The sequence below is a fragment of the Drosophila mojavensis genome, unplaced genomic scaffold (genome assembly GCF_018153725.1).
Source record: "Drosophila mojavensis isolate 15081-1352.22 unplaced genomic scaffold, ASM1815372v1 contig_80, whole genome shotgun sequence".
Taxonomy (NCBI): domain Eukaryota; kingdom Metazoa; phylum Arthropoda; class Insecta; order Diptera; family Drosophilidae; genus Drosophila; species Drosophila mojavensis.
Genome location: NW_025318906.1, coordinates 10,042,320 through 10,069,218, shown reverse-complemented (window position 1 = coordinate 10,069,218; position 26,899 = coordinate 10,042,320). Strand labels below are relative to the sequence as shown.

The 26,899-nt window shown below is 41.3% G+C and overlaps 4 protein-coding genes and 1 long non-coding RNA gene across 7 annotated transcripts; 3 read left to right on the top strand and 2 right to left on the bottom strand.

The window, feature by feature from the left end:
- Positions 1 to 316: 316 nt before the first annotated feature.
- Positions 317 to 7,712, top strand: LOC6579332. Of its 3 annotated transcripts, none has more exons than XM_002005192.4 (4): positions 317 to 596; positions 2,815 to 3,091; positions 5,366 to 5,734; positions 5,828 to 7,712. In XM_002005192.4, the coding sequence occupies exons 2-4, from the start codon at positions 3,037 to 3,039 to the stop codon at positions 7,558 to 7,560; spliced, it is 2,157 nt and encodes a 718-aa protein (XP_002005228.1). In that variant the 5' UTR covers positions 317 to 596; positions 2,815 to 3,036; the 3' UTR covers positions 7,561 to 7,712. The 3 variants fall into 3 exon arrangements, with proteins under 3 accessions (XP_002005228.1, XP_043866870.1, XP_015019083.1); XM_044010935.1 differs by having other exon boundaries at positions 317 to 602; XM_015163597.3 differs by lacking the exons at positions 317 to 596; positions 2,815 to 3,091 and adding an exon at positions 4,608 to 4,711.
- On the bottom strand, positions 4,022 to 4,896 carry LOC122757725. The gene is made up of 2 exons (XR_006357842.1): positions 4,829 to 4,896; positions 4,022 to 4,624 (listed from the first exon to the last, which is right to left on the bottom strand). It is a non-coding gene; the product is annotated as an uncharacterized LOC122757725 (long non-coding RNA).
- On the bottom strand, positions 7,655 to 23,062 carry LOC6579331 (vacuolar protein sorting-associated protein 13). Its single transcript, XM_032730178.2, has 30 exons — positions 22,830 to 23,062; positions 22,037 to 22,386; positions 19,437 to 19,523; positions 19,174 to 19,371; positions 18,748 to 19,107; positions 18,453 to 18,674; positions 18,255 to 18,391; positions 17,958 to 18,192; positions 16,403 to 17,900; positions 15,700 to 16,333; positions 15,480 to 15,635; positions 15,073 to 15,415; positions 14,852 to 14,997; positions 14,537 to 14,783; positions 14,184 to 14,459; positions 13,928 to 14,116; positions 13,743 to 13,852; positions 13,091 to 13,681; positions 12,460 to 13,026; positions 12,234 to 12,392; positions 11,548 to 12,153; positions 11,349 to 11,476; positions 10,432 to 11,274; positions 10,004 to 10,376; positions 9,114 to 9,935; positions 8,949 to 9,049; positions 8,744 to 8,882; positions 8,389 to 8,672; positions 8,186 to 8,324; positions 7,655 to 8,114 (listed from the first exon to the last, which is right to left on the bottom strand). Exons 2-30 carry the CDS (start codon positions 22,134 to 22,136, stop codon positions 7,863 to 7,865), a joined length of 9,942 nt encoding a protein of 3,313 aa, XP_032586069.1. The 5' UTR covers positions 22,137 to 22,386; positions 22,830 to 23,062; the 3' UTR covers positions 7,655 to 7,862.
- Positions 23,063 to 23,162: 100 nt separating this feature from the next.
- On the top strand, positions 23,163 to 23,929 carry LOC6579330 (LDLR chaperone boca). The gene is made up of 2 exons (XM_002005190.4): positions 23,163 to 23,391; positions 23,446 to 23,929. The coding sequence occupies exons 1-2, from the start codon at positions 23,242 to 23,244 to the stop codon at positions 23,833 to 23,835; spliced, it is 540 nt and encodes a 179-aa protein (XP_002005226.1). The 5' UTR covers positions 23,163 to 23,241; the 3' UTR covers positions 23,836 to 23,929.
- On the top strand, positions 23,929 to 25,088 carry LOC6579329 (ribulose-phosphate 3-epimerase). The gene is made up of 3 exons (XM_002005189.4): positions 23,929 to 24,309; positions 24,375 to 24,557; positions 24,620 to 25,088. The coding sequence occupies exons 1-3, from the start codon at positions 23,929 to 23,931 to the stop codon at positions 24,914 to 24,916; spliced, it is 861 nt and encodes a 286-aa protein (XP_002005225.2). The 3' UTR covers positions 24,917 to 25,088.
- Positions 25,089 to 26,899: the final 1,811 nt, after the last annotated feature.

Genomic DNA, 26,899 nt, shown 5'->3' with positions numbered 1-26,899 from the left:
TCGATGACATTACCTGTCTCCCTCCCCCTCTGACATACACTTGCACTGACATATAAGGCTATCCGCTCACTTCCCTATGCACTGCCTGCTGAGTATTAAAACTCTGCGTTCTACAAAGAAAGTGAGCAACAACAAGAACAACTACAGCTCCAACAGCAACAGGCATCGGCTTCGTGTGTGCCTGTTTGGCTGTTCGTGCGTGCGGCTTCGGCTTGTTCTTCGGCTTCGGCTTCGGCTCCCCCACGTACATATGGTGGGGAAGCCAACAGAGCGGCAGCCGCTCTAGTCATTTGGCTGCGCTGCTGTTGCTTTTCAGTCAGTTGCGTTCGTGTGATTCACGGCCGCGCACACAGAGTCGCGCTTTAAAATTCGCATAGTGCGCGCAAAGCGCTCAATTGCTTGCGGTCGCGCCATCTCGCTCGCTCGCACACAAACGTATTCGCAATGAAAAGCGACTGCGTCTGCGTTCGCATTGGTTCTACGGAGAGCGCTGTTACAGAAAAGCTGTTGTTGTTAAGCTTAAGCAGAAAAGGTGTCAACGCCGGCGTCGACGCTAACGTCAACGTCAACGTCAACGCAAAGAGCAAGAGCAAAGTGTATGGGTAAAAACAAAGGCGCAGTGTGACAAAGAATCAAGTGAAAAACCGGATGCAAAATTTACAAGCATAAATCAAAAAATACAAAAAGAAAGGGGAAAGAGAAATAACAAATCGAATACCAAAGTTGATTTTCAATTTGAATTTGAAGTCTGCAGCGCAGGAAATGCAGTTTGCATTTTGATAAATGACCGGAAATGCAGACAGACAAGCAGCAGCGCAGCGCAGCGACTGCGGCGCAGCTGACACGCCTGCGCTGTAGCCATATAATCTAAACAATTCCAAATGCCGAAGCCTCAAATCAAATATTTACATTGAAAAATAACTTAAGCAGAACCAGAACCTGAGCCAGAAGAGAAAACACAGTAAATAGAAATTCGATATGTTCAACTGCAAGTGTTAATTAGCGATAGAAATTGTTTATGGCTCAGTGCAGAAAAGAAAAGATATCAAATAAAGCAAATCGAATAACATTTGCCAAACTAATTTTTTTTATGTGCCATAAAAAGAAAGAGGGAAAGAGAAAAAAGTAAAAGTTCTAACGGAGAAAAGCTTACATATTCCATACTTCTTTCTCATATGCATATATCTCTCTCTTTTTTATGGCCAACGACACGCGTTGCCTTATTTTCATTTTATTTTTTTTCTTGCGGATGAGTCACAATTAAAAAGGTTGGGCCAGAGACCCGCCTCAGCTTAGCTACATAAAACATTTGCCAAGTAGCAGCAGTCACTAGACCCCCACAAGACTTGCTCCCACTCTCCCCCTCCCTCTCTGGCTCTCACTCTAGCTCTCTAGCAATCTCTCTGTGTACACAATCTATTCCTACTTTTAACCACAAAAGGCGACACAAACAAGCAGACAAATAAACCGCAGAACAGACGCTCAGACGACAGACATGTCTGTATAACCTAGAGGCAGACACACACACACACCAACCCCTACCATTGTGCCTCTACCCCCTCAGCCCTTGCCCAGGTGCTAAGCGGCGCTGCATAAACTAAGTATCGCATTATGAAAATCAGCCCAAAGCCATTTCGTAATAACATTTAATGACACATATGTATAAACACACACAGTTATAGGTTGACTGCAGTCACAGAGCGTACCAAATATACATATACGTATATATTCCTATACATATGCAATATATAAATTCGTATAGAGCTAATGATGAACAAAAAAAAAATATAACGTCATCAACGCCGCGTTGATTTTCCACAGGCGCCAAGCGAAGCGTGCAACCAAATAAAAGCAACAAAACCACGAAAACAAAACAGACAATACACAAAATAAAACAAAAACTATATATAATATTTTGGAATGCAACGAAACGATCTATCCAATAGATACCAGACTAAGCAAGCTAGAAGTAATTGAAAAGCTTGAAAAGAATTTGCTTCCAGAACTAAGCTCATGCCTATAGCTTAACAAGATTATTATACAGGTATTACACAGACATATATCTAACCAGCAAATATCTGATTATTACAAAAGTCATTTTTAAAGAACACTAAAATATTTAAAATATTTCAAAGATAATAAATTCTATCTTTACAAAATGCACATCTAGAAAATATATATTTACAAACATATACATAGACACGATTCAATTCAGCAGCTATCAGATGGCATATTACAGTTATCATATGAGCCACAATTCCACAATCTTATTCTTTGTTTAAACGGAAGTATATTTACTTAGCATAAGTTGATCAAAGTCAATGAACCCCACACAGATACCCATTACAAAAGTTCTTGTTTAAAAATCAACGAGCATAGCTACAGCAGACACCAAATATGGCGAACAGCTGGCATTGTCTTGCAAATGAATCCTACAGGCAATTGGCTAAAATTTTGATAGAGAGGCAGACAGGCAGGTAGAGGGACAGAAAGTCGGTCACTGCCTATAAGTGTAGCCACATTTAATGCAGGGTATCATTTGAAGCTAGCATTGAGCACAGAATCTGATTATTCTAGATCTTGTTAAACTGATCTCTCTGAACTGATCTATTTATAAACTCTGAACGGACCATAGCATGGATTGATTTCTGTTCTCTCTGTGGGAGACAGAATTGCTTGTAACTTCATTTATTTATTTCTGCTCACTCATTTCGAAATGAGTTTTATGTTTTTTTGTATTCTCTTGAGAAACGCGCTGAGCAAGTGAAATTGTTAATAATATTTATTTTTTAATATTTACTGCAATTTTTATAGAGAGTGCTTCGCATTGCATGTGATTTAAGAAAAACTGTGAGCTACTTTATTTTCACAGACAACTGTTAATTGCTAACACAAACAGCAACAACAAAAATCAACAATAAAAAAAAAATAATAATAATAAAACATATACAAATCCAAAATCAAACGATCTACAAAAAGCCATATAAACAAACATTAACACTGAACGCTTTGAATTAACGCGTTTTATGATTAATCATGGATATCGACTCAAAGCCCTCAAAACGCATTGAAATTCAACAATTTTTACTGGGTAAGTCAATAGCAGCTAAGCAGAATAGTTAATAGCTATTTAAATGTGCATATTAACTAGCTACACGCATATTTGCATATGTATGTGTCTACTGAGTGTAAGTGAAAGTGCGTTGCAGGGCATGCATGATTCGGTTATGCCTTGAAGTTTGAGTATTAAGTGCTAAAGCTGTTATTATTTGAATAAGTTACAGTATTTGTTTATAATATAGATTGGGTTTAAATAGGTGTAGGTCTTATTAGAAAGTGCCTACTCTGGAGACCCTTGTGCATAATAGAAATATAATACTATATTACAAAAATATATTACAAATTAAAGAAATATTTAATGAGTAGAATACATAAAAATATTTTTAGAATGAGGTAGCAAATAAAAATAATTGAGTTAAAATTCTTTAATATTTGAAATATGTAGAAGATTCCCTATATTATTTGCTAATTATCTTTGTAGAGCTTGATAAATGGTTTCTCTCTTCTCTGACTGGCTGCCTTTCTCTCTCTCTCCCTCGATTTCTCTCCATCTCTATCTCCCCCACATTAGCTTCTGGTTTTTGTATTTTTGGCCATCTTTAACTCCCTGCCTCTCTCCCTCTTTCCATCATTCCTAACCCATCGACCCTAACGAGCCTCTCGAATGGTCTCAACCTCCAGATCCTCTTCATCTCCATCTTCTTCAACCACATTTGCGCTTAATGCCCTAGCAGATGTCGCTCTTGAGCGTTTATTAAACCACTTTTAGCGCAGTTTTATAAGTACAGGGTATTAAAACAACTTTATTAAACAATTATGTGTGCAGCTAAACAGAATATTAAAGTAGTTACGCATTAACCGCATATTTATCTAGATAATTTAGACGGCATTGTTAATTAAGCCCAGCACAGAACAACAACAACAAAAAAACAAACTTGAGAGTCCAAACTACTTGTAGAAATGTTCATGTGCCTCGACTTGCCCTGCGGCCATATAATTTTCTTGTACAGCGAAACATTAATAACCCTCAGATACAATATAGTATATACATATATATTGACTCATGCCATGGACCGTCTACGATCTGGAGCTGAGAAGAACAAGAGAAGAGAGATGGATGCTGAGGCTGTGGCTGAGGCTGAGACCGAGGCGTAGACTGAGGCAAAGTCTTTGGCTCTTAACTTGACTGCGAGCTTAATGCGCTTTGTTCTTTTCATGCTTCAACTTTTGTATATTGTACAAATTTTATTATATTAAAACTCATTTTTCGGCGCGTTTTTTGGCCACTCTTTCGCTGGTTCTTTTAGGCATACATATTTATATTTATAATATATATGTATATATGTATATATGTATATATAAATACTATATATGTATGTAGCTTTTGCTTAAAGCCCTTCTTTTAACGCGTCGGCAGTTAAGTCTGCAAGCATTAATGCTCTTCTGATAGGGTATAACGATTCTGTGGCGCAATATGTCGCAGTCTTATATAAATACATATCATCATATTCTTTACACGACAATTTTTATTGATAACTAAGTCGGCCTTTGGTTCCATTGAAATCTAAAAAAATAAAAAATAAATTCTAAATTTGTGTAAAAATTTGGTTTTATCTTTAAATGAAATTTAATTTAAGCAAAATATGGAAAAGTAACCCCAAATAATTATATATAAACAAATTTGTTATTTATCCGAATTGTGAAAGTGTATTTGGCGTTCGTTGTAGTTGTTGTTGCTATTTCATTTAAGTTATTTCATACTAATTACGTTTGTCTGGGCCATTTCTTTGCGTGTTTTTCAATTTTAACAAGATTTCTGGCAATTTTTGTTTTGTTTTAGTTGTAGTAGTTGTGTTGTCAATGTTCACCGTTAAACCTACTTAAGCAGCATGAGAAGGTAGCCACTAGGGAAACTGGATTGTTTTGGTTTTTATTATTTTCTCTGTTTTAATTTCTTATTTTATTGTTTTTGTTTTCTCTGCCGCCCAGTGAAATTGCTTTTAATTGCTTGCGGTCAACTCGCAGTTGACTCTTTAGGCTCTTCATATGAGGTCATAGGCATACACTACTATAAGCTCATATCTGATATGCTATATATACATATGTATGTACATAAGTATGACTCATATGAGTTGCTTAACCCCTCGCTGAGCATTTGAGGCAATTGAATGCCATTTAGTTCAATGGAGCGTATTAAATTGAATGCGTTCGCCTTATTTAGCTTTCAGTTAACATTACCCATTTCTAGATGCTCCTCTTGTACAACTTCTTCCTCTTCGTCTTCAACTTTTACGTCTTCTTGCAGATGTGCGTGCTCACTTTCGTGCCTCGCTAGCGACATCAGAGTATGAGAATACTTCGAATCTGTTTCATGTGACGGCAGCGGAGCAGACGCAGGAGTTGCTGCAGCGCTGTGACCAGCTGCTGGCCAGCTATGCAGACGATCAGGCGGCAACAACAGCAGCAGCAGCAACAGCACCAACAACATCAGCAAGAGATGCCACGGCCACAGCAGCATCCATTAAATCGAATGGCTGCAGCGAAGTGGGCGCCGAGACCGGTTGCTATCTGGAGATGATGTCCTCAACATCAACAGCAGCAACAGCAGCAGCAGCAGCAACAGCAGCCCCAGCAGCAGCAATTTCAACGCCAATTGCAGCCTCCAAGACTTCGCGTGAGTGCCAAAGCAGAGTTAGACTGCTATAGAGTCTATAGACTGTGGTAGTTATCTATTAGCCAGCATGCAAGTAATTGACTTTAATTGCAGTGTCCGCCTCGAGGGAGTACATCGATCTGAGCAGCAGTCAATCGTTGAACAGTGATAAAACCTTTCGTTGCTCTAGCAATCAGCATTTGGAATTGGAGCAGCATCCCCATTCACAGCATTCACAGCACTCACAGCATCCCCAGCAGCACCAGCAGCAGCAAGAGCAACAGCAACAGGACCAGCAGATCTATGACATTTGCCAAAATCCAGGAGAAGAGGAAACCCAGCAAGTTTTCGCGCACGAACTGTTCATTAATTGCCCCTACGCTGATCTGCCCGCTGGGCACCTGGCCTTGCATCGCTCCATCAAATTCGGCCAATTGCAGCGCATCGAGAAACGCCTGTTCTTCGACCAGACCAAGAAATACTACTGCGGCATCCTGAATGATTGGATGCTGTGCTATGCGGATGGTCCGACGTCTTGTCGGCCGAGCAGCAGCCTCTATCTGAAGAGCTCGGCCATTGAGATTGAGCATTTTGGAGAGGGCAAACGGCGTGAGGTTTGCTTTCAAATCACCACCGCTGATCCGAGCAAGAAGTTCGTCTATCAGGCGAACAACGAGGTCGATGCCAAAGAGTGGATACACGCCATTGAGGCGGCCATACGGGGCGAGGCCGTTGCCCAGGCAACGCTTAAGTCCTTACGGAAACTGCCCACGCCGCCGGTCATGAAGCGACTCAACTTTGCGGCCTCGACAACGACAGCGGCCACCAACAGCGACAGCATCTACGAGGAGCCGTCGCCCATATATAACTTTGGGGAGGCGCTGACACCGCCACGCCTGCCCGAAAAGTGCAACAGTCCGAGTGCATTGGCCAAACGTTTCGAATACGACATACCAAAGTGCCCGCCCCAGCCGCTGGTCATGGACGAGGAGCCAGCTGGCGGTGAGGTGGAAACAGCTGAGCTGCTCAATGGTGGTGCTATTGCAAGTGGTAGTGGTGCTGGTGCTGCTGTCGAGCTCAAGGCACAGCCACAGCCATCCAGTCTGCATGGCAATTTGGCGCTAGATTTCCAGGCCAAGGTCAAGACGGTGCACAGCGAGCTCTCTAGTCAGCTGACGAGTCCGGAGCGCTTGAAGAAGGCTGTCAAGAAGAGCTACTCGTGCGGCAACCCCAACAGCGAACCGGAACTGCTGTCCCTAACCAGCGGCAGCAGCAACTGCAGCAGCTGCAGTCCGGCCACACTCAAGGACCAAAAGAAGCAGCGCAAGGCAACGCAGACGCCCCCGACGAGTCCACAGAAGACGCCCGGCAAGGATTGCGACAAGCTGGCACGCAACTGGTTTCTCAGTCGCCTCAACAAGACCAGCTCGACTCAAAATTCCCGCTCGACGGGCGGTGGAACGAGCAGCCCCACCAGCATACCGGCCAACGCCAAGTGCAAGCTGAGCGAAAAGGAGAATCTGCTCAATGGATTGGATATGTGCGATGGCAGCTACGATGGAGCGCCCAACGATCTGCAACAGTATCAACAGCAGCAGCATCAGCAGCACCAGCAGAGCAGCAATCCAACATCGCCTTGCCTGAAAGCGGAGGCCAAGAGCAAGGTGAACATGATCATCAATCAGTTCGAGAGCAGCGGCCATCTGTCGACCATGTTCAGCGTGGAGGCATTGGCGGCCAATGCGCTGGCCTCCCTGACGTCCTTCTGCGAGAGCGACAACTGCAACAACTATGAGCCAATAATGCCGCTGGCTACGCCGCCCAGCAGCTATCTCAAAAAAGTGTAGGACGTCGCATCCTGGATTATCATTATCATTGATATAGAAATATATATATATAGCACAGATTTATAAAGAGTTAGGTTAGCGATAAAACACATACTTTTCATGTTTATCCTTTCTCATTGACATAAAATTTTAATATCAAAACATAAATTGGATATATACATTGGTTATATATGTATGTATATTAGAGGGGGTATTTATGCATTTAAGTGTGAGTGTGTGTGAGAGTGCATGTCAGAGTGTGCAGAATAGCTTGAAATAGCGCGAGGTAGTTAATGCTATGTCGTTGGAGCAGTCCCGCTTTACTATATAATACGCGTCGAGTAGCGTGAGGTGGGCATACGCAGCTGAGTGCCTGCACGCATTTGAGATTCAACTACAGCCAACAGAGCTTCACGTCTCCGTTCGTCAGGCACCAATACGATTTTGGTGTTCGATTCTTTCGGTGAGAAGAGACCCATTATGCCTTTGCTTTCGCGGCTGATCACCTTGAACTGCATGCCGCGGCCATTGTTCACAAAACTGTCCACTTCCTCCCACTGATACGACCACAAGGACTGAGCAACCGAAGGGAGAAGAGCATAAATATTAAATAAATGTATATGGAAATAGGCCACGCTTCACTCACATTCCAGACGCCAAACATATCGTTGCGCTGCGCATAGATCATTCGATGATTGGTTATTAAAAGGTACTCGGCTCGGCGCACAATCTCCTCGCAGTGCACAAAATTGTCCGTTTCCGCATATTTGCCTTTGTCCACCTCCCTGCCAAAGCAAGAAATACGATTAACATATGACATATATATGGGAATATTGTTGTGAATCTTACTTTAGTATCTTGTTGCCCAGAGCTTCGCTGTAGCAATAGGGACGCAGCACATAGTCGTAATGTAGGAAGCGTGTCGGTCGCAGGCGTCTGGCATCATCGATGCCCACGGTGGCGCGTTTGACTGCTTCAAAGCTGCCGCTGGCAAAGTCCACAACACCAGCCGTTGGACGCGCCACCAGGCCGATGGCGCCCTTGCCCAGGCCCTTGAAGAAGCCCTCCACGCCCTCGTCGCGTGCGCCAGCAACGGGCTTAGTAACCACACCCGTCACGCCATCATAAAAGCCCTGCGAGTGGAAAAGGTAAGTTCAGTTTGGATTAGTGTGAGTTGCAATTGCTGTGCCGGCTGAGCTCTCACCATGACCAGACCCTTGCCGCTGCGTGCGAGGCCCTCATGGAAATTCTTTGGTTTATTGTGCATGCCCCTTCGACGTTTCTTTTGGTATTTGTCATCAAAGGTCAAGGCAGCCAGACCTTTGCCCATGGCGCCAGTGATTCTAGTGGAAGGGAGATGAATTAATTAACTGATGCTGGCTATGTAACTCCACTAGTAAGAAACTTACTTGGACATGGCGCCCGCAGCACCGCCCACGGTGTGGCCAAAGAGCGACTTGACGCCCAGCACCAGACCCTCAGCAAATTCGCCAGGTCCTTGGATGGCGCCCTGCAAACATGATTAGGTAGCTTAAAATAGTCAAGGCTTAACTTTTGGTTAGCATTTTGCTCACCTGGAAAGGTTCGTAGAACAAGTCCTCAACACCTTTCTTAAGACCCACGACCAAACCGTATGGATTCCCCAGTACATCCAGACCCAGAGCCAAAACATAGAGCTGTTTCAGTGCCTGGCCCTTATAGTGGGACGTCACCTCGTTGACGAGTTGATGTTGGGTAAAGAATTGAAATTCGCGCTCGAAGAAGGCCAAACGGAAGACGACATCATTGACATCCGTTAGCGTTACGCCCACACCTTGGACCAGTGTACCGAGGAAGCCGGGCAGCGAGATTGCATCGGCGCCAGCCATGGAGAAGCTAACATGTATCTTCAGTGGACCCAAATGCAGGTTATCATAGTAATTCTTCTGCTCCTGCTGCGAGTGCTCCTCGAAGAACGTGGACAATGGCAGCTCAATGGAGTCCACATCGCTGCGGAACAGCTTGGCCGCTTGCTCATCGGTCACTTCAGTCGAGAACATCTCCGCAATGGCCGTTAGAAACACAATGTCCACCTTAAAGTGGAACTCCTGGATCAAGATGGATGCATACTTGTACTGCTTCACTTCCGAATTGGGTATCACGCGCTGCACTATGCTGCATTCGATGAACGGCTTCATCGATGTGGTTGTGGCCACACTCTTTGGCGGAGCGATCGGTGCCAGCACCACATTGAATATGGGATCAATTAATTGATTGTCCACCTGTATGCGATTAATTTTCACATGCAATTGATTCTGGAACGGAGATGACCTGAGCGACACCCAAATAGCTGGATAAAAGTTGCGACGCAAACGCCGTGCAATGTGTTTCGTGATCGTCATTGTGTTGAAGTCCAGCTGCAAATTGTTTATAGTGTGTATAAAGAAATGTCTGTATATGTATGGAGTCCATTTCGTATACGCACCGGAAATTTGTTATTCAGCAGATATGTCTTCACCTCCTTGACGGACTTGTGCACCAGATAGCGCTGATACTCGGCTTCGATCAGCTCTGAATCGTTTATGGTCATCTCCTTGAAACGTTTCTTGTTCGGCTTTCTTGACTCCCACACTATGCCCGAACTGGTAATGCCCAAATAGAGTATGTCCAGGGCAGCCTCATTGTTAACCACCGAGATGCCGATGCCATGTATATGCAAATCAATGCTACGCGTTATGGTCTGCAGTGCTGCAGTGGTCTCCGTTCGCTTGGCGACCGCCTCAACTTCGGTGACCAACAGGACACGCTGCATGCCATAGAGGAAGGACACCCAATAGGCTTTGCTGTCGTTCTGCAGACTGTAAGAAGCAATTAGCAAAACATAGCACAACCTCGCATTTGCATTCCACTTACGTAACCGTATCGATCTCGTCGCGTTTCAGATCGGTCTCCTGTTTATCCTTGCCAAATACCAAAATTTTAGGACCCGTCGGATCGTCCCAGGCAAATAGGACACATTGCTTCGGCTTCAGAGTGTTAATTATTTCGGTGTTCTTCTCATAGTAGATCAGATCCTTGCTGGTGTGATTGATGATCAGGCCGGGTGCCTCCGCCGGCTGGTATTCGGTGAATGTTAAGTAGACGCCGCCCTCTGTGGACTGCACATCCACATTGACGCCGCCGTAGGGACTGTTGGTCAGCTTGAGCAGCGTACAGGTCGCCTCGGTGTAGTCAAACGCTGGCGTCACCTGTTTACCTACGCGCAGAATCAGCTTGCGATGTGTCTCGCTCTTAGGCCACAGTGGCTTATACTCGAGCTCTTCGACAGATAGCCAAGGGTCGCCGGGCCGATTCAGCTCTTGCAATTCGATCGTATGGCGGCATTTATTGTGCACTATGTAGAACGGTATGAACGTGATCTGTTTGGTCAGCGAATTGTTTGTCAAATGATTGTGTACGCCGATTTGGAATTTCTGATTGTTTGCAGTACAGGTAACGCCACCAATCGAGCCAGCCACGTCCAATGGAATCTTCTCACTCCATTCCCCACTCTCGATGCGGATCGCTGCCTTCTTCTTGTCGAAGAACATCTTATCGCGGAAGGCTAACAGTATGGGACCGGAATACTCGGGCGGATGATACAGCATTTCCACAGATGACAAATCTGATTTGTAGGTGAGCATCTTGCCCGTCTTATTGATCATCCAGTACGGACTGTACAGGGTGAGTATAATTTTCCCAAATATTTTGCTACAGCTGCAATGGTCAATTTCAATAGTATTTGTATTTGGTTATTTAAATATGATGAAATTAAAGACGAGAATAATTACCGCACAAATAGATCCATTTCCATTTTAACATCTGAATCATATGAGGAAAATGTCCACACGGTTACGTCATCACTGGGATTGGGAATTTCAGAGGCATGGGACCAATCTTTCTCCAGATATTGCAAAAGCTATAAGCAAATACGCAATTTATAAACATAAACATATTTGTGGATTTCTAGATTTAGATTAGACTACTTACACGTATAACTAGCACACTCTTTGCTTCTTTGCCGTTTGCAGTCATACGAACCGTGGGCAAATGCAGGATATGCCCGGGATTCACCTCCTTTTCGCCAAAATCTAAAAAGTCCTGCTTCTCGTAACGCTCTTCTACGTCAGAATTCCCTGTCGATCCGCGACCTGCAGATTCGACGTTAATTTGGCGACCCAAACAGCCAGCCACAGAGACTTTGATGTCAATGGGCAAACAATTTCGCAGGGATAGTGGAGGACGTATGTGAACCATATAATGGGCACTTCGCAGTCGATACTTGTTGGTGTTCTCGAAGAAAATCTCATGCTTGCGTCGCTGAAAATTCATGTTGAGCGGCTCGAATGCGTCGATGGGTTCACATTGCACTTGGCTTTCATAGTTCATATCTGATGGATTTATATACCACGAGAGGCTCTGAACGGACGTGTGATAGCCCTTCACTGAAAAGTACAGCTCTTTATCACTTGCATAGATGGCGTGCAGCGGCACATTGAAAACCTCATTAGGTTTCGCGACGCCAACACGAATGAATCGATTTTCTGTGTCGTGGCGTCGATGCACTACAATTGGTCTCGTAAAATGGTTCAAGATCTACAAGAGAATTTCATATATATATATATATATATATATATATAAGGAATTGAGACAACTTCATTGATGAAGTTACGTACGCTTAAAACGCCATGGATATTGATTTTGGTGGTGCCATACTCCAGCTTGACCTGGGAGACAATGGCCCACTGTTCGGGCAAAGCGGTGTTAGGTATCGGAAAGTAGCGCGTGTCGGCTTTACTAACGGGCAGCGCAAGTTCACCACTTAGATCACCCAGCTGTGGACAAAGAAACCACGTACATATCAGAGGATTACTAGCTGTGAGTATATGTTATGTAATTTACCGTCACATAGAGATTATAGTCGTCGATCTGGCTTTCGGACATCGTGCTCATGTCCTTGGTTTGCAAATAGGCTTTGCCGCCAGGCGAAATCGTACAGCTTTTTATGTCGACTGGATCGACCAGCTGATCATCTGGGCTGTTTAATGCGTGCAGAACCAAAGCGTTGCTTGTAAGCTTGCCGCCACGATGCACCTCGTGCAGCGTAAAGACACCGTTCTCCAAATTCAGTGTGATGTTAAAGCCCGTATCATTGATGACCACATAAGGAGCGGTAACCTCTGGCTTTTGGATGCCCTTTTTGTCCATGGCTTGCGAAAAGGCCTCGCCCAATTCACTGAGCAGGCTAAGGCATGTTTTGCTAACCGTTATTTCTAGATTCTCCTTGGAATGTATGCGAATGTTCATTGCTGTATCCTCCTGTAACTCATCAAAGTCAGATTCCATCTTTTCAAAGCTCATATCGAATTGCAATTCCCAGGGTATATACTCTCTGATGCCATTACGTCCCATAACCTCGTTTAGCTCGATAATCGGCTCCCACTCGGCCATGAATTGATTGTAATAGTTCTGCAAGACGTGAAATATTTGTTAACAATATATACAATAACTGAGTAATCAAAGTATCATCTACCATATTGAGTGTTAGGGAGCCATGCGCAGTAAAATTACTGCTCCAGTTATTAAAGACAGCCGTCATGCGTGTGTCTAGTGAAAGGAGAGGCTTCGTATAGTATCCCTGTCCCGATTCAATCACAAGAGTTATGCTGGGCATCTCAATCACGCACTTCTCGGTCTTCTCCGCATCACTTTGGAGCGACATTGGTATTTCTTTCGCTTCGATGGCCTCCTCCACTTTTGTGAACCAATAGGTCTTTGAATGGAACGGTTTTGGATACCAAATCTTGGAATAGTCCGTCGCATCTCTATCAATGGCTGCCTTCTCAGCTGCACCGCTCGTAATGCTCAGCATCGCTTTGTTAAGCAACTCAATCGTTGTCGGCGAGATATTAATGATAATATCACTCAGCTTAAGACTTATGTGCAGGCCCTCCGACTCGGGCGTGGAGCCCTGCAAACTGATAACAGCCGGATGCAAAATATAATGACGGGTCGCATCGCGACGCTCTGGCAAAAATGAGCACATATATATCTTAAGCGCTGTGATTTCACCATTGATTATCTGCTTCTCGCCAATTGACCGATAATTAAGATGCGCTTGTGCCTGCGGATATTCGAAATATTAAATCAATGACAAAAGTCAATAATGAAAATTTTCAACTCACATTAAAGATAATTGCATTAGTATTCAAATCATCTAGGCTCTCAACCAATATAATGTCCGGCTGATCAATATGAAGTATCAGATTCATTTTTTTGTTTGTATCTTGGGGCACTACATGGAAAACATATATAGATAGGATTAGGGTAATTGAGAATTTATATATATATTTATATATACTTCACGTACTTGACATCGTATCCACGGTTTTTTTTGCACTTTCTCGCGCCGTTGTTGCCGATTCCTTAAAAGGGCTTTTCTCCAGCTTCACGCCTGGTTCGCGGGGTTCCGATTCGACGGGCAAAGTCAGAAACAAGGTCAACTTCATTAGGAAATCAATGCAAACGATCAAATCGAAACTGCGCACTCGTACTTCAGCTGCAAAATATATATATATATATATAATTATATTAAGTAATTAGATTACAAGCTCATTGCATATTACCAAAGACGTCGTCCTCTTTTAAAATTGCCGTTACATCAACCATGTAGTTCCATACCTCCTTCTGGCAGGTCTCAAGAATTTTGTCCTTCTTAGACTTCTCCGCATCCCAGTTTTTGCAGCTAAGATATTGACGTATTTTGCTTTTGTTTGACGAACGTGTATCATCCAATTGTATGTTGCAGAGGACAACGGATACACTGAGCGTGCCATTGTTCAGTTTGGTGCCCTTCACAGACAAATAGTAAATTCCAAAACAGGCCAATCCTTCGCCTTCCTCTAAAAAAGTAATGTAAATTAAAAATATAAATTATCTTTTTGCTTCCCACAGGTTGAGCAGATTACGGTTTACGAACCCTCCATCAAATTTATAATGACGCCATCAAACTGAAAGTTGAGCTTAAGACTTTCGCATACTTTTAGTGGGTCATCTGAAATCTGCACAGAAGCTCCTGATTCAGCATTTGTTCCGGTACGTTGAGCGATGTGTGAAGGTGGAACCTTTATCTCGACTTCGTTTGGTGGAAACTCAGCGAGACCTTCGTTCAAATTTTTGTTCAGTATAGACATGATGAGCGCATAGTCGTCCATGTAGAGTGTTAGCTGTAATTGAGCGTTATAAATATAAATTAGATTGTCGATAGATTCTTAGCGTGCTCTTTCTTTGTTACCTCAACAGACTTTAAGTGACCCGAAAGATTCATCTCTGGTACATCCGTGTACCAAGCGAATGATAGATTGCGCGTTACCGTTAGCGTAAAACTCATAGGATCCATCATATTGACTGAGGTCTTAATTCCAAGAACAGCATCCACATCTATATTATTGATTAAACCCATAAATATCATTATAAAATCTATACTCATCGATTATCTAGTCGAGTCCTACTCACCATCGACCTGTGAATCGTTTGTATCCAATATAACCACCTTCGATATTTTGACATCTTTTAGCTGCAGTTTTATCTCATCGATGACAGCGTATTGGTCCACACTGGGCACTGGCGTCTCGATAGTTGTATTTGTCATCTCCAGCAAGCCCAAATCAATGGCCAATGCATCTGTGCTTTGTGAATCCACCGGCACCAGTATAACAGGCGCTTTAATTCTAATATTCAGTTTCATGCGCGTTGCCTTTTCGTAGGCATTGATGGCGTTTTGCTTAGCCGACTGGGCAGCAGCTGCGCTGGCATTCGTGAGTGCATCCTGGGCAGTTTGGAAGTGACTTGAAAAGTTCTACCGATAGGAAAACAAGTGTGAATAAACGATATATAATAAGGATATATCTATAACGTCCTACCAGTAGACCGGTGACAAACCAGTTGAGGAACACAATCTTCATGCAGCCAATGTCCACCGTTACTTTCATATCATCTGAATTGTAGTTATGGGTGTACTCCTTATTGAACAGCACCACCTGGCAATTGAAGGCATCCTGGCCCACAATGGTCAATATCTGTAAAAGTAATTCAAAGCTCGATTAGTCTCACATTCTATATAAATCGTTGGCTTGCACTCACTTTGGTATGTATTGTTCTCGGATTGAGATCTAACATTACAATATCCTTGAGTCCAATGTTCACCTCGGTGTACGAGTCTTTTAGTGTTATGTTAGTCACGAAGTGCTTCACCTGCATCAGGGAGAGTGGACGCTTGCGAGAGGTTAGCTTCAAGCTAATCGCCTCAATATTGGCAATCATACGCATTTTTACAGTATCCACAATCAGTTTCCTCCTCCCTTTGTTCTGGCGCACGGACATCTTTTGGCTGGTGACTATTGTTTCGGCGTCTTCCATAATAGCTTGCAGTTTGTGCTTTAGTCCATCGCCATCGGCCGCAGATGCGTAGCGATCGCGTGGCTTCAAATTTAATAATATGACATCCATACGCTTTTGGAAATCGTTGGCCATTTTCAACAGACGCTGCAGACACTCCTGATGCAGCACAATGTCGAGTACCTCGAAATTGGCCACCATCAGCTGCTCGACGGAATTGTATTTAGTATTAAATTCGGGCGACAATTTATCGGCCATCGTATAGCTGATAGTGAATAAATATTTCTCGTCTTTAATGTATCCAGGTGTATCTATGATATCTAGGACATTATCCGCCGTGTCCACACAATCGAAGTGCTTGAGATTAATGCTGCCCAATCTGAAAGATCATAAATTAGTGATGGAATAAAAAACCCATTTGATTTCTTTTTGCAGAGGCGCTACTTACTTGACAGACGCAACTGTTTCGTAGGTGCGCTGGGCCATGTATGTCTCCACTTGGAGAACTTCAAATAGCAGTGTCTGACTTATTTCTTGTTGAAGGTCAGACAGGATCGACAGCTCATTGGTGCTTGTTACCATCTCCAACTCTGGCGTTACATATGTCGATTCCGTATCGCCATCCGTTTCACAGCGCCTATTCGATTCCACCAGCTTAAGAGTGATTTTTTGTAGGGAGAAATTTACCTCGACATTGGTATATTGTATTATTTCGTCCTGAAGTGCTTGCTCTGCTTCGGCCACTGGAGTGGTACGCTTCTTGATTTCACGATTTATGAAGTTCGATATTGAGCTGCGTGAGCGTCGCAAAACAGGCGCCAAATCTGGGGCATCGCTCTGGGGCAGGGGCAAGTTGGTGACCAAGTCGATGGCTTCCAGCATACGATCTTCGGTTATGCTGAGCTGCACCGCCGGCATCACTATATCAATTTTGATCTTGGGCAAACGCGGATCATTGTCAAAGACGCACAATGCAGCCTCCACCTTAAGCGACGTCGGCAGCAGGACATGCAATTCTGTTGATTCGGCGATATTGAGAACACTTTGCCATGGTTCATGTGGCCGCACCACTAGTATTTGTACATCATTTACTTCCACAATGAATCTGTCATAGGAGTTTTCCATAACCGACTTCAATATGTCCTTCTGTTCGACGCCCTCATCGTGCAATGCCCTAACTTGGTCTGAGGTGCGTCTGTGTGGCTTGGTTGTCATATGCACCTGACCCATACTGAGCACAATCAGAGCTTTCTCATCGGACACATAATAGCCGCCATGCGGCACCACCAGTATGTTGGGCATTAGCAATATGTCTGCATCCAATATGGATTTCTGATCGATAACATACTGCATGCCCGTCGCTGAGCGCTCCTTGATGTCCACCAGCTTCGAAGCAGCCGTTGCCTCGAATTTCGACAAATTCACATCAGTCGGCGGCTTGAAGACACTGCTAACAGCCATAATGGTCTTCGAGTCGTAGGTGATTTGCAATGGACGAGCGACGACCTTGACACGTTGATTGCACTGCTTATCAATTGGATTCGTTTCGAAGAATATATCCAGCAAATTGAACTCATCCGTTGTTATGGACTCGATCAGCATGGGCGCGCGATCGTTTTGAGTTACACCTGTCATCTGCAAACACTTCATGCCCGCTGTCACGCTCATGGCATCGTCAGCCGGTCTTTGTAAAATCGTTGCAGTTGCCATAGAGAACTTCAATAATATTATCGATGGCAAATTGAAATAGTCGAAGGCGCTGCTTTGATCGGCGTCAAGCTGCACTTCCTGGTATAGGCCCATTTCGAGTGCAATTAGTTTGAAACTCATTTTGAGAGCCACATATTCTATGGGCACATCCTGCGGCTTCATATTCTCCTCGTAACCAATCGCCTTGTACATTTTGGCCTTCTCCTCTGGCGTCATAGCAGCCTCGAATTTGCGAACTATAAAAAAAGAGTATGTTACATATTGCAAAATAGGGTTTACGGCTATTGTTTTACCCAATTTTTGACTGGTGCCTTCGTCTCCATCCGACTTGGCAGAACTACCACCCCACCAGTTGCCAAGCCAGCTCGTTTGCCGAGGTGGTATTGACTCGCGGTACTTGACTATCTCGATGTTAACGCGTTGCCTTATGAGCAACAGATTGAAGAGATCCAACTTCTCTTCCAGCATCTTGCACGATTCCTCCAGCGTTTTTGTTGGCTTTTTAGAGAGCTCACGTTCTTTGTATTTCTGCAAGAGAGAAAGAGAATAATTAGTGGCGATTCAAGCTGCTTATAGTTGAGAAAACGTACCTCGGCATAGTCGTTGCAACGCTCTCGATGATCTTTTATGTAATCCCAGGTCCAGGTGCGCTTCGGACGTCGTATATCATACTCGAGCACAGCGGTAATTGCGAATTTCCACCACTCCTTGGCGTGACCCTTATAAGCTACATGTACATAAAGATATCTTAAGAAATTTACTTTACTTATTAATGCTATATGACTCACGTATATTGTAGGGCCGATATTGACGATACGGCAAGCCTAGCTGCATACGATTCATCGCATCGCCCAGCTGCATAAGATATTGGAACTGTTTATTGGTCAAGCCCACGTTGAGGGTTTCCATCTCCAGACTAAGATCAACTTTGGGTTTCTCAAATGCTGGCTCATCCAGTTCTGGATTCATGTTCAGCTTCAACTTCGTAATGCAGGAAATGGGACCCAAAACTGAATGAAATAAAAGTAAGGAGTGTAAGACTCTATTTGCAAATAAAACTAAAGGAAAGTAGAGAATTTGTACCATAACAGTAGTTGGTGGGCTTAAAGTCCTTGCGTGCTATTTGATCCTTGAACGTCTCAACTAGCTTTTCCCTTTCTTCAGACGCATAAAGCCTAGCCTTGCAGTTCATGTAGGCAGCGAGGCAGGAGAGATTCGCAATTTTAAAGACCTCCGGTGCACGTTCCGTCATATAGGTCTTGTCCCAGTTATTATCCGTTGTATAAAGTTCCAGTTCATGCAGCGTTATGCCAAACGAGAACGCCGATCCCATCGTTGTGGAATCCTCATAGCGAAAATGCACATTGCTAATTTTTACTTGCAAATTGTTCACAATTTGTGCAGTCAGCTTTTCCGTGAAGCCAGCATCAGCCTTGGGCACAGCTGCAAGATAATGAGAAATAGGATTAGATATATAATGTATATAGATTAATGTTAGATTTATCGTACCCGGCTCTAGCTCCTTTTTCATCGCAGCCTCCTGAGCATCCAGTGCAGCCATTTTGGTAGCCAAATTTTTTTTCTCCTCCTTTTCAGCATTGTATCGGACATTATTGTTGGGCGTGACAAGCACATAGAGACCATCAATATCGGCTATAACCGGCTGGCTATATAAATTCTTCCAGGGTATTTTCAGCACCAATTTGCCTAAGCAAAGTATACACATTAAAAAGAGATAAACATTTACCTTCAACTATATTTTTTCAACTTACCCAAATAGCCATAGACTAGCTGAACGGGCAAATCCATATCATCCAGCGCATTGCTGCGAATTTGCAGATTGGTCAAGACCACATCGCCTGAAAATTAAAAAAAAACAAATGTTCAATTATATATTTATAGCTTAATGTAAAAATAAATAGACAATACTTGAAAAATATATACCTTATTAATGCGCACTATTAGCAAATTGATTTATTACAGCAAATGCTTGAAAATTGTTGGGCAAACAAATAAACAAAAGCCGGCAAGTGCGAGGGTAACAAAATATGGCCAACCATTTATACATAAGTTTAGATATACATATATGTATATATATATATATATATATATATATATATATATGCATAAATGTATATGTATTTATGGCGAGCCACATCAAGCACACATGGCTGGCTATTGGGCGTGCCTGGAATTTCGATTGTTTGTTAGGCGCGGAATGCCATATGGAATGAAGAAAACATTTTTGACCTCGGATAGCGTATATTAATTTTTTGATTGAATTACCTAATATAGGTCAGTTTAGTTAACGATCAGACGAAAAATTACCTCATATTCTATGCAATATTGACCCATAAATCTGATAATTTTTGAAATATGAGCACCATTCAATCTATTTCGTATTATCGGTAAATACTAGACTTGCCATCGATAAGAAGCTAAGAGAATATTGTCCAAAATTTTGAGTTGACCGATTAATTAATTATATAAGCTAATACCGTTTTTATAACCGATTTAAGGAAGGAGCTACTGAAATATTTCTATTGATTTCTTATTTTTATTAAAAGGAGTAAAATCTTTTTTTTTCTAATATATATTTTAAATTATATTTAATCACAAAATTTATTATAGACAGTTGTGCTTCTTTTTGAATATGTTCACCTATATATAAACACATTTTACTACCAGGTGCTCCCCTTTCGAAGAAAAATTTAAAATTGTTTTTCTTTTGAGTCTGTATAGCTCTCTTATCGCGCACAAGTGTCGCTTATCAGTAAGCGGCCCATATATGAGAATTTGCCCACATGAAGTAATAATACGAAAACCTTGGATGAATCAGTTAATGTGTATATGTATTTACAATTGAGAGGCAATTATTTAAATGTATTCTAATTTTGAGTAAACAAACCAGGGAATGATTAATATTTGTTATAGGTAAGCAAAATGAGCTAAGCTTAAACTAAATTTACTACAAATATAGAGTTCATCGAAAGCATGTATATATATATATAAATATATATACATATTCACCTATAATGTATTTGCTATTTCATAAATATATGTTTATTAAATAGACTTGCCTGTTAAACAATATATGTTAATTATTGCCATTTGCCATATACTCTAAAAACCTTCTAAATAGACTTTTACATCTATCCTATATCTATTCTATTCGCAGCTTTTATAACCTGAAATGGTTTAAAATTCAAATAAAAGCACTCAGTGAACAAAGATATTATTCATGAGCTACGCATTATGTCATCCGAGTTCAAGTTCAAAATTTTGTTTAGCTGTCATTCAAGCTGAAATAGACGCCGAGAAACCCGTTTACCGGGACAAACATGCTATATACGTATAAGGCTAGCCACTAACTTTATTGGACTTAATTAAAATTAAAAGATATGTATATAATAAAAGTCAAGAGCTATTTGAAAGGCTCTTGTATTTTTAAGTATGTAAATTTACTTTGTAATGCGTTTTATATAAAAGATAACGCTTATATACATATTTACATTTATTATATAAAAGCCTAAACAATAAGAAAAGCCCAAGCGTTGCATTTTTATCATTTCATATCGTGTAATTTGAGCAGGCAGCTGATAAACACTCTTATTTTTCTTTTTAAAAAACCCTAAGTAATATTATACTGCTACAGGCTAAAGAAGAGATAAAAAAACTGTTACAAGATGAATTTTAAATACCCTATGCTAATATCAAATAACTACTTGTGTAGTAAATTCCAGAGTAGTAAATTCAATGCATATACATATAAAAATGTATACAAGGGATCTATCTGTCAGAGTAACCTGTTTACTGTGATTGTATAGCTTCGCTTATTATCTCTTCTTAAAGCTAAAGCAAATTGTCTGAGGAAACTGTTATGCTCTCTGCAGAAGAGTAGAAACCGCTTGAAAGCCGCAGCTTTTGTTGTCATTCTTGTGCTTTTTATTGTTTCTGTTGATCCTATATACAAACGCGAGAATAGCATTCCCAATGGAAGCAACAGTTCAACAGCTTCAAATAGAGATGGGCAAAGAGCAAGAGTGATAGAGAGAGCGTGAATGCGAGAGCAAGAGCGACGCAGCAAACAGACATGGGAGAGCGCTTTCACGGCACTCTCACGCCCATGCAAATATTTAACAATTGGGTCACTGTGCAAAGCCAGAAGGATAAGGTCGCGCAAGCAAAGACAAAAAATGATGTGATCAAGCAATACATATGCATGTACATACCAGCGCACATATGTATGGTATATACATATATAGAGCATGGTGGTGGATAATAAATTAAGCTAAATGCGCAAATAGCGTGACAGTTAACTGCGTGCATTTTACGTACACAGTTGGGGAACATATTTTTTTTGTGAACTCACCTCCCCAAATGCCAATTTTCAATTGCTTGTGATCCAAATTTTCAATGTAATCACCCAGCACCTTGTTGAGCACATCTGCTACTATGGCCTCGAACACCATCCTGAAGCTGGCGGCGCCGTCGTCGTCGTCGTCGTTGCTGTTCTAGCCGGCGTTGCTGTGCCGTTTTCAACAAACACCTTTCAACTCCAATTAGGTGAAACCAGCTGTTAACAGCTAAAAAGCGGCTGCCGATTGATTTTGTAATCTTTCGTTTATGTTTATTTATTATTATTTAAGTTCGAACGGTGTGCGTGTGCGAGTACGCGTGGTTTGCCTGGTCGCTCTCCGTTTCGTGTGAATTTAGCCTTTTCTAAACATTAGAACAAAACAGAATGGAATAGTATTGAGAGACAAACAAAAAAAAAACACACACAGCGATGATGTTGATGATGATGTCATCACTAACAACAATCATCCACGGAAAAAATCAACTAAAACATGCTAACAACAAAATAGACAAGACACTGTATTTAAATAATTCGCTAAGCATTACACAAAATAAATACACAATATGCGTAAAACATTTGGCACTGTTTTCAAAGTGTTACGTTAATTAACAACATATTGTTGGTATGGATGGGTGTGAATACCCTCCTGGAATTGATATGAATTCACTTATACTATTCACTTTTCTTAAACCTACAGCTCCATAGCCTTTATTTGTTTTTTTGCATATATTTACGTATACAAAGCTTTATCTTTAATTGCCAAGTGGTTCACAGCGCAACAACAATAGCACCGTAGAAAATTTACCTTGTGCTATGTAACATTTTCTCCACTACGCACAAACTTAACACACGCGACGCCGACGGCCGCTCGATTACAACTGAAAGTGAGCGGTTAACAGCTGTGCCTGTGTGGCGGCAGCTCAGGTAATTATCGCGAGAGTCACTCAATGAGAAGTTCTCATTGCAAAAGCAATGTGCGTGCTCCCCACTTTTAGCAGACTTTATTTAACAGTCACTCCTTCGACTGTTCGTTCCCCTGTGCTATTAAGAGTGTGACCACACATTAAATAATTAAGCGTTTGTTTTGCTCGCGGCGACCAGTGAATACCATTTTAACGAACAGCTGTTTGCCTATCCACGCTGCGCTGTTCCAAGCGAATGCCAATTCACGAGCTGACGTGTTGAGCTGCGGGTACAAATAAAATAAGTTTTAAATAATGCAAATACAGTTTATTTTACTACTGCTGGCCATTGTGCCCGTCGTGCTGTCAAAGAAGTTCAAGGATGGTGAAAAACCTGAGTGGGCTAAAAAGGATATACGGGATTACAGCGAAGCCGATTTGGAGCGTCTGCTCGACCAATGGGATGTACGTAAAACTAAACATTCAGTTTGAGCAGCAAAATAAAAATTAATTTTACAGGAAGATGAGGACCCACTTGAGCCAGATGAGCTACCAGAGCACCTGCGCCCACAACCAAAGCTAGATTTATCAAATTTAGATAGCAAAAACCCCGAAGAGCTGCTCAAAGTATCGAAAAAGGGGCGCACGCTGATGACATTTGTTTCGGTCACCGGCAATCCCACCCGAGAGGAGGGCGAACAGATCACGAAGCTGTGGCAGACCAGTTTATGGAATAATCACATACAAGCGGAACGCTACATGGTCGACGACAATCGAGCAATTTTCCTGTTCAAGGATGGAGCCCAGGCCTGGGAGGCAAAAGACTTTTTGGTGGAGCAGGAACGTTGCAAGGGCGTTACCATCGAAAATAAAGAATATCCTGGCGTACATGTTAAGGACGAATTATAGTTGTATCTAAGCACTCCAAGCTACATACATTCTCAATGTAAAAGTATTTATTAAGCGCAAAATGAACAAATTGAAGTCACCAAATGGAAAATTATGAACTTTAGTTGTTTGGCCATTCGCGTGTTAACGTTGCAAGGTTTGTGCAGCCCTCGCTTGGGTTGTTTACGTTTCAAAACGTCAAAATTTCGAGCACCAGCTCCCCTTAGTTTGACCTTAGCAGAGACAACGGCTTCCCCATCTTGTCCAAAGGCGCGTCCAAATTGCTGCGCCTGCAACAAGACCAATAAGATGCCAATTCAAGCGAAAATCGGACCGTCCATATTAAACGCAGACTTGGCCAATTTGGCAGCTGAGTCGCAGAAATTATTAGACAATGGCGCAGACTATTTGCATCTGGATGTTATGGACGGTGCGTTTGTGCCAAATCTCACCTTTGGCCATCCCATGGTAAAATGTTTGCGTAACCATATCAAGGTAAGCGTGTGGTTTTGTTATTTGAGATGTGTTTATATGCATACGTGTATCTACGAACTGTGTAGGAGGCATTCTTTGAGACGCACATGATGGTTCAGAATCCAGAGCAGTGGATAACGCCTATGGCAGATGCGGGCGTTAATCTGTATACATTTCATGTGGAGCCCGTTAAGGACGTATGCAGTGTTACGCGAAAAATACAGGAGGCCGGCATGAAAGTGGGTCTGGCCATCAAGCCAGGCACCGAGGTAACACTTTTGAGGTTATGTGCGCATGCGCTCTCTATGTGACTGAAAAACATGTGTTGCAGGTAAAGGAAATCGAGAAATATATAGATGTAGCAGATCTAGTGCTGGTCATGACCGTGGAGCCAGGCTTTGGCGGCCAATCCTTCATGGCCGACATGATGCCCAAAGTGGAATGGCTGCGCAATAACTATCCCAATCTGGATATTGAAGTGGATGGCGGTGTCGGACCAAAGACCATCGATTGCTGTGCCAAGGCGGGCGCCAACTGGATTGTATCGGGCACTGCTGTAGTCGGCTCTGCCGATCAGCGACAGGTCATCGGCGAGATGCGGAATGTGGTCAAAAGTTACCTAAAGTGAAGCTAAAATGCATTTAACTAAATAGAATTTCTAACTTAAGTACAAAGTGAGTTTGCACTCAACATTATCCAAATTTCCAGAATTTCCAAATTTACTGTATAAAGACATTTGTTTGTTACACAATTTATAGTGCTAAATTAAATATGGTTTTCAAACTTTTTATAAATTGTAATGAATGTTATCTTTGTTACATTTGTCTGGAAAACTGCATATGATGGGCAGTAGGAGGCGTGCCCGCCCCATAAGGTATACCTCACTAGGACAAACAGCTGACTCGATCTAGCCATGTTCGTCAGTAACGAAACCTAAATATTAAAATAAATATAAATTTAAATAGTTTTTTTTTATAGTTTTATACATTTATTTTTCAACATTTATATATGTAAGTATATAGTATGTATATATGTATGACATTTTTTGCTTATAGCATTTAGTTGGTTATACGTGTTTATGTGTGTGTGTGTGTGAGTGTGTGTATGTGTGTAGTTACACTTAAATTTATGCACATTTTTAGTTATTGTACGGCAAGATTTCATTTTAAATTTAATTAGGGGTGTGTATTTTGCCCTTGCTAATACAATTTTTGGTTTACAAACTTTTAGTAAATATGCCTCGAGGTCAAATTTCTTCAAATGGGACCAAAACACAAAATCAGTTTCAATTTTATTGTCAATTGTTCTTCGTTATTTGGTTTTGTTTCTTTTTATATAGTATATGTATGTAAGTAAATTCTTTATAAAGTTCGTCTACTTTTTCATCATCTTCTTCTTCTTCGTCTTTAGCTGTCAAATTTGTGCATAATTAACAAGTGCATTTCACCAAAATGATCTCATCTCTAAACACATTCATATATATGCGTGTGTATATAAATATGTATGTATGTATATATGTATATGCTGATATTTGTGTAAACACACACAATGTATATATATTATGTATATATGTAAATTCAACTAGCTCTCTTATTTATTTTAGTGTTTTTGTTTTTATTTTTAAATCAGCTTCTTCTGTTTGCAAATTTTTGCTACATTTTACATTTAACATTTTCGCTACAATTTTTTTTAGTTTTTTTCTTTTAATATTGTCCTTGTTTAATTTACTTGATTTTTATTGATAAGCACATTTAAATTGAACAGTTTTGTGAGCGCATCGGTTGTAGATTTATATTTGTTTGTATTTTTAGTTTTTGTTTATATCTAAAACAATATTTTGTTCCATTGAAAATATTTTTTATTATTATTTTAAGTTTTTTTTTTTTTTTTTTGTCAAATCAAAAATAAGAAACTTAAAAAAACACGCATAGGCCCATTTCATTTGTAAGCATAGCAATTGTAACTAATATTATAAGTGTATATATGTGTGTATACGCATACACATACAGGTATGTGGGGTACGACTTATGTATGTGTTGATTGTGCTTAATTTTATCAATACTAAAGTAGATGTACTTCTTGACATGCTGATCCGTTATAAATATATGTAGTATATATGTATATGCATGTATGTGTATAACATATTCCACTGGCCAATGCTAAGCATTATTACATCTATATATATAGATACATATATATTTAATTATATATTTTTAGACTAAATATACATAAAGCTAAGCGTTGGTTTCTGTTTTTATTTTTATTTTTTTATTATTTTCTTTTACAGGGTATAGCCCAGATCCTTAGCATGTTCATGAATCGGCAATGAATATAAAGTATATATAAGGACTTTTTTGGGAACAGTGTCTCCAAAGCTAACGAAACCAAATGCAAAACTGTAAAGGCAAACAGTAAATGAGAATACATGCAAACTACACAGAATGCGTGTCAAATACATATTTAAATGTATGTATATATGTGGTAAATTGATCTTAAGTATAAGCAATATATGTAGTACTCTTGCGTGTGTGTGTCTAATATATCTAAGCGTGTCACACACACATACATATATGTATATATATATATATATATATATATATCTGTATAAACA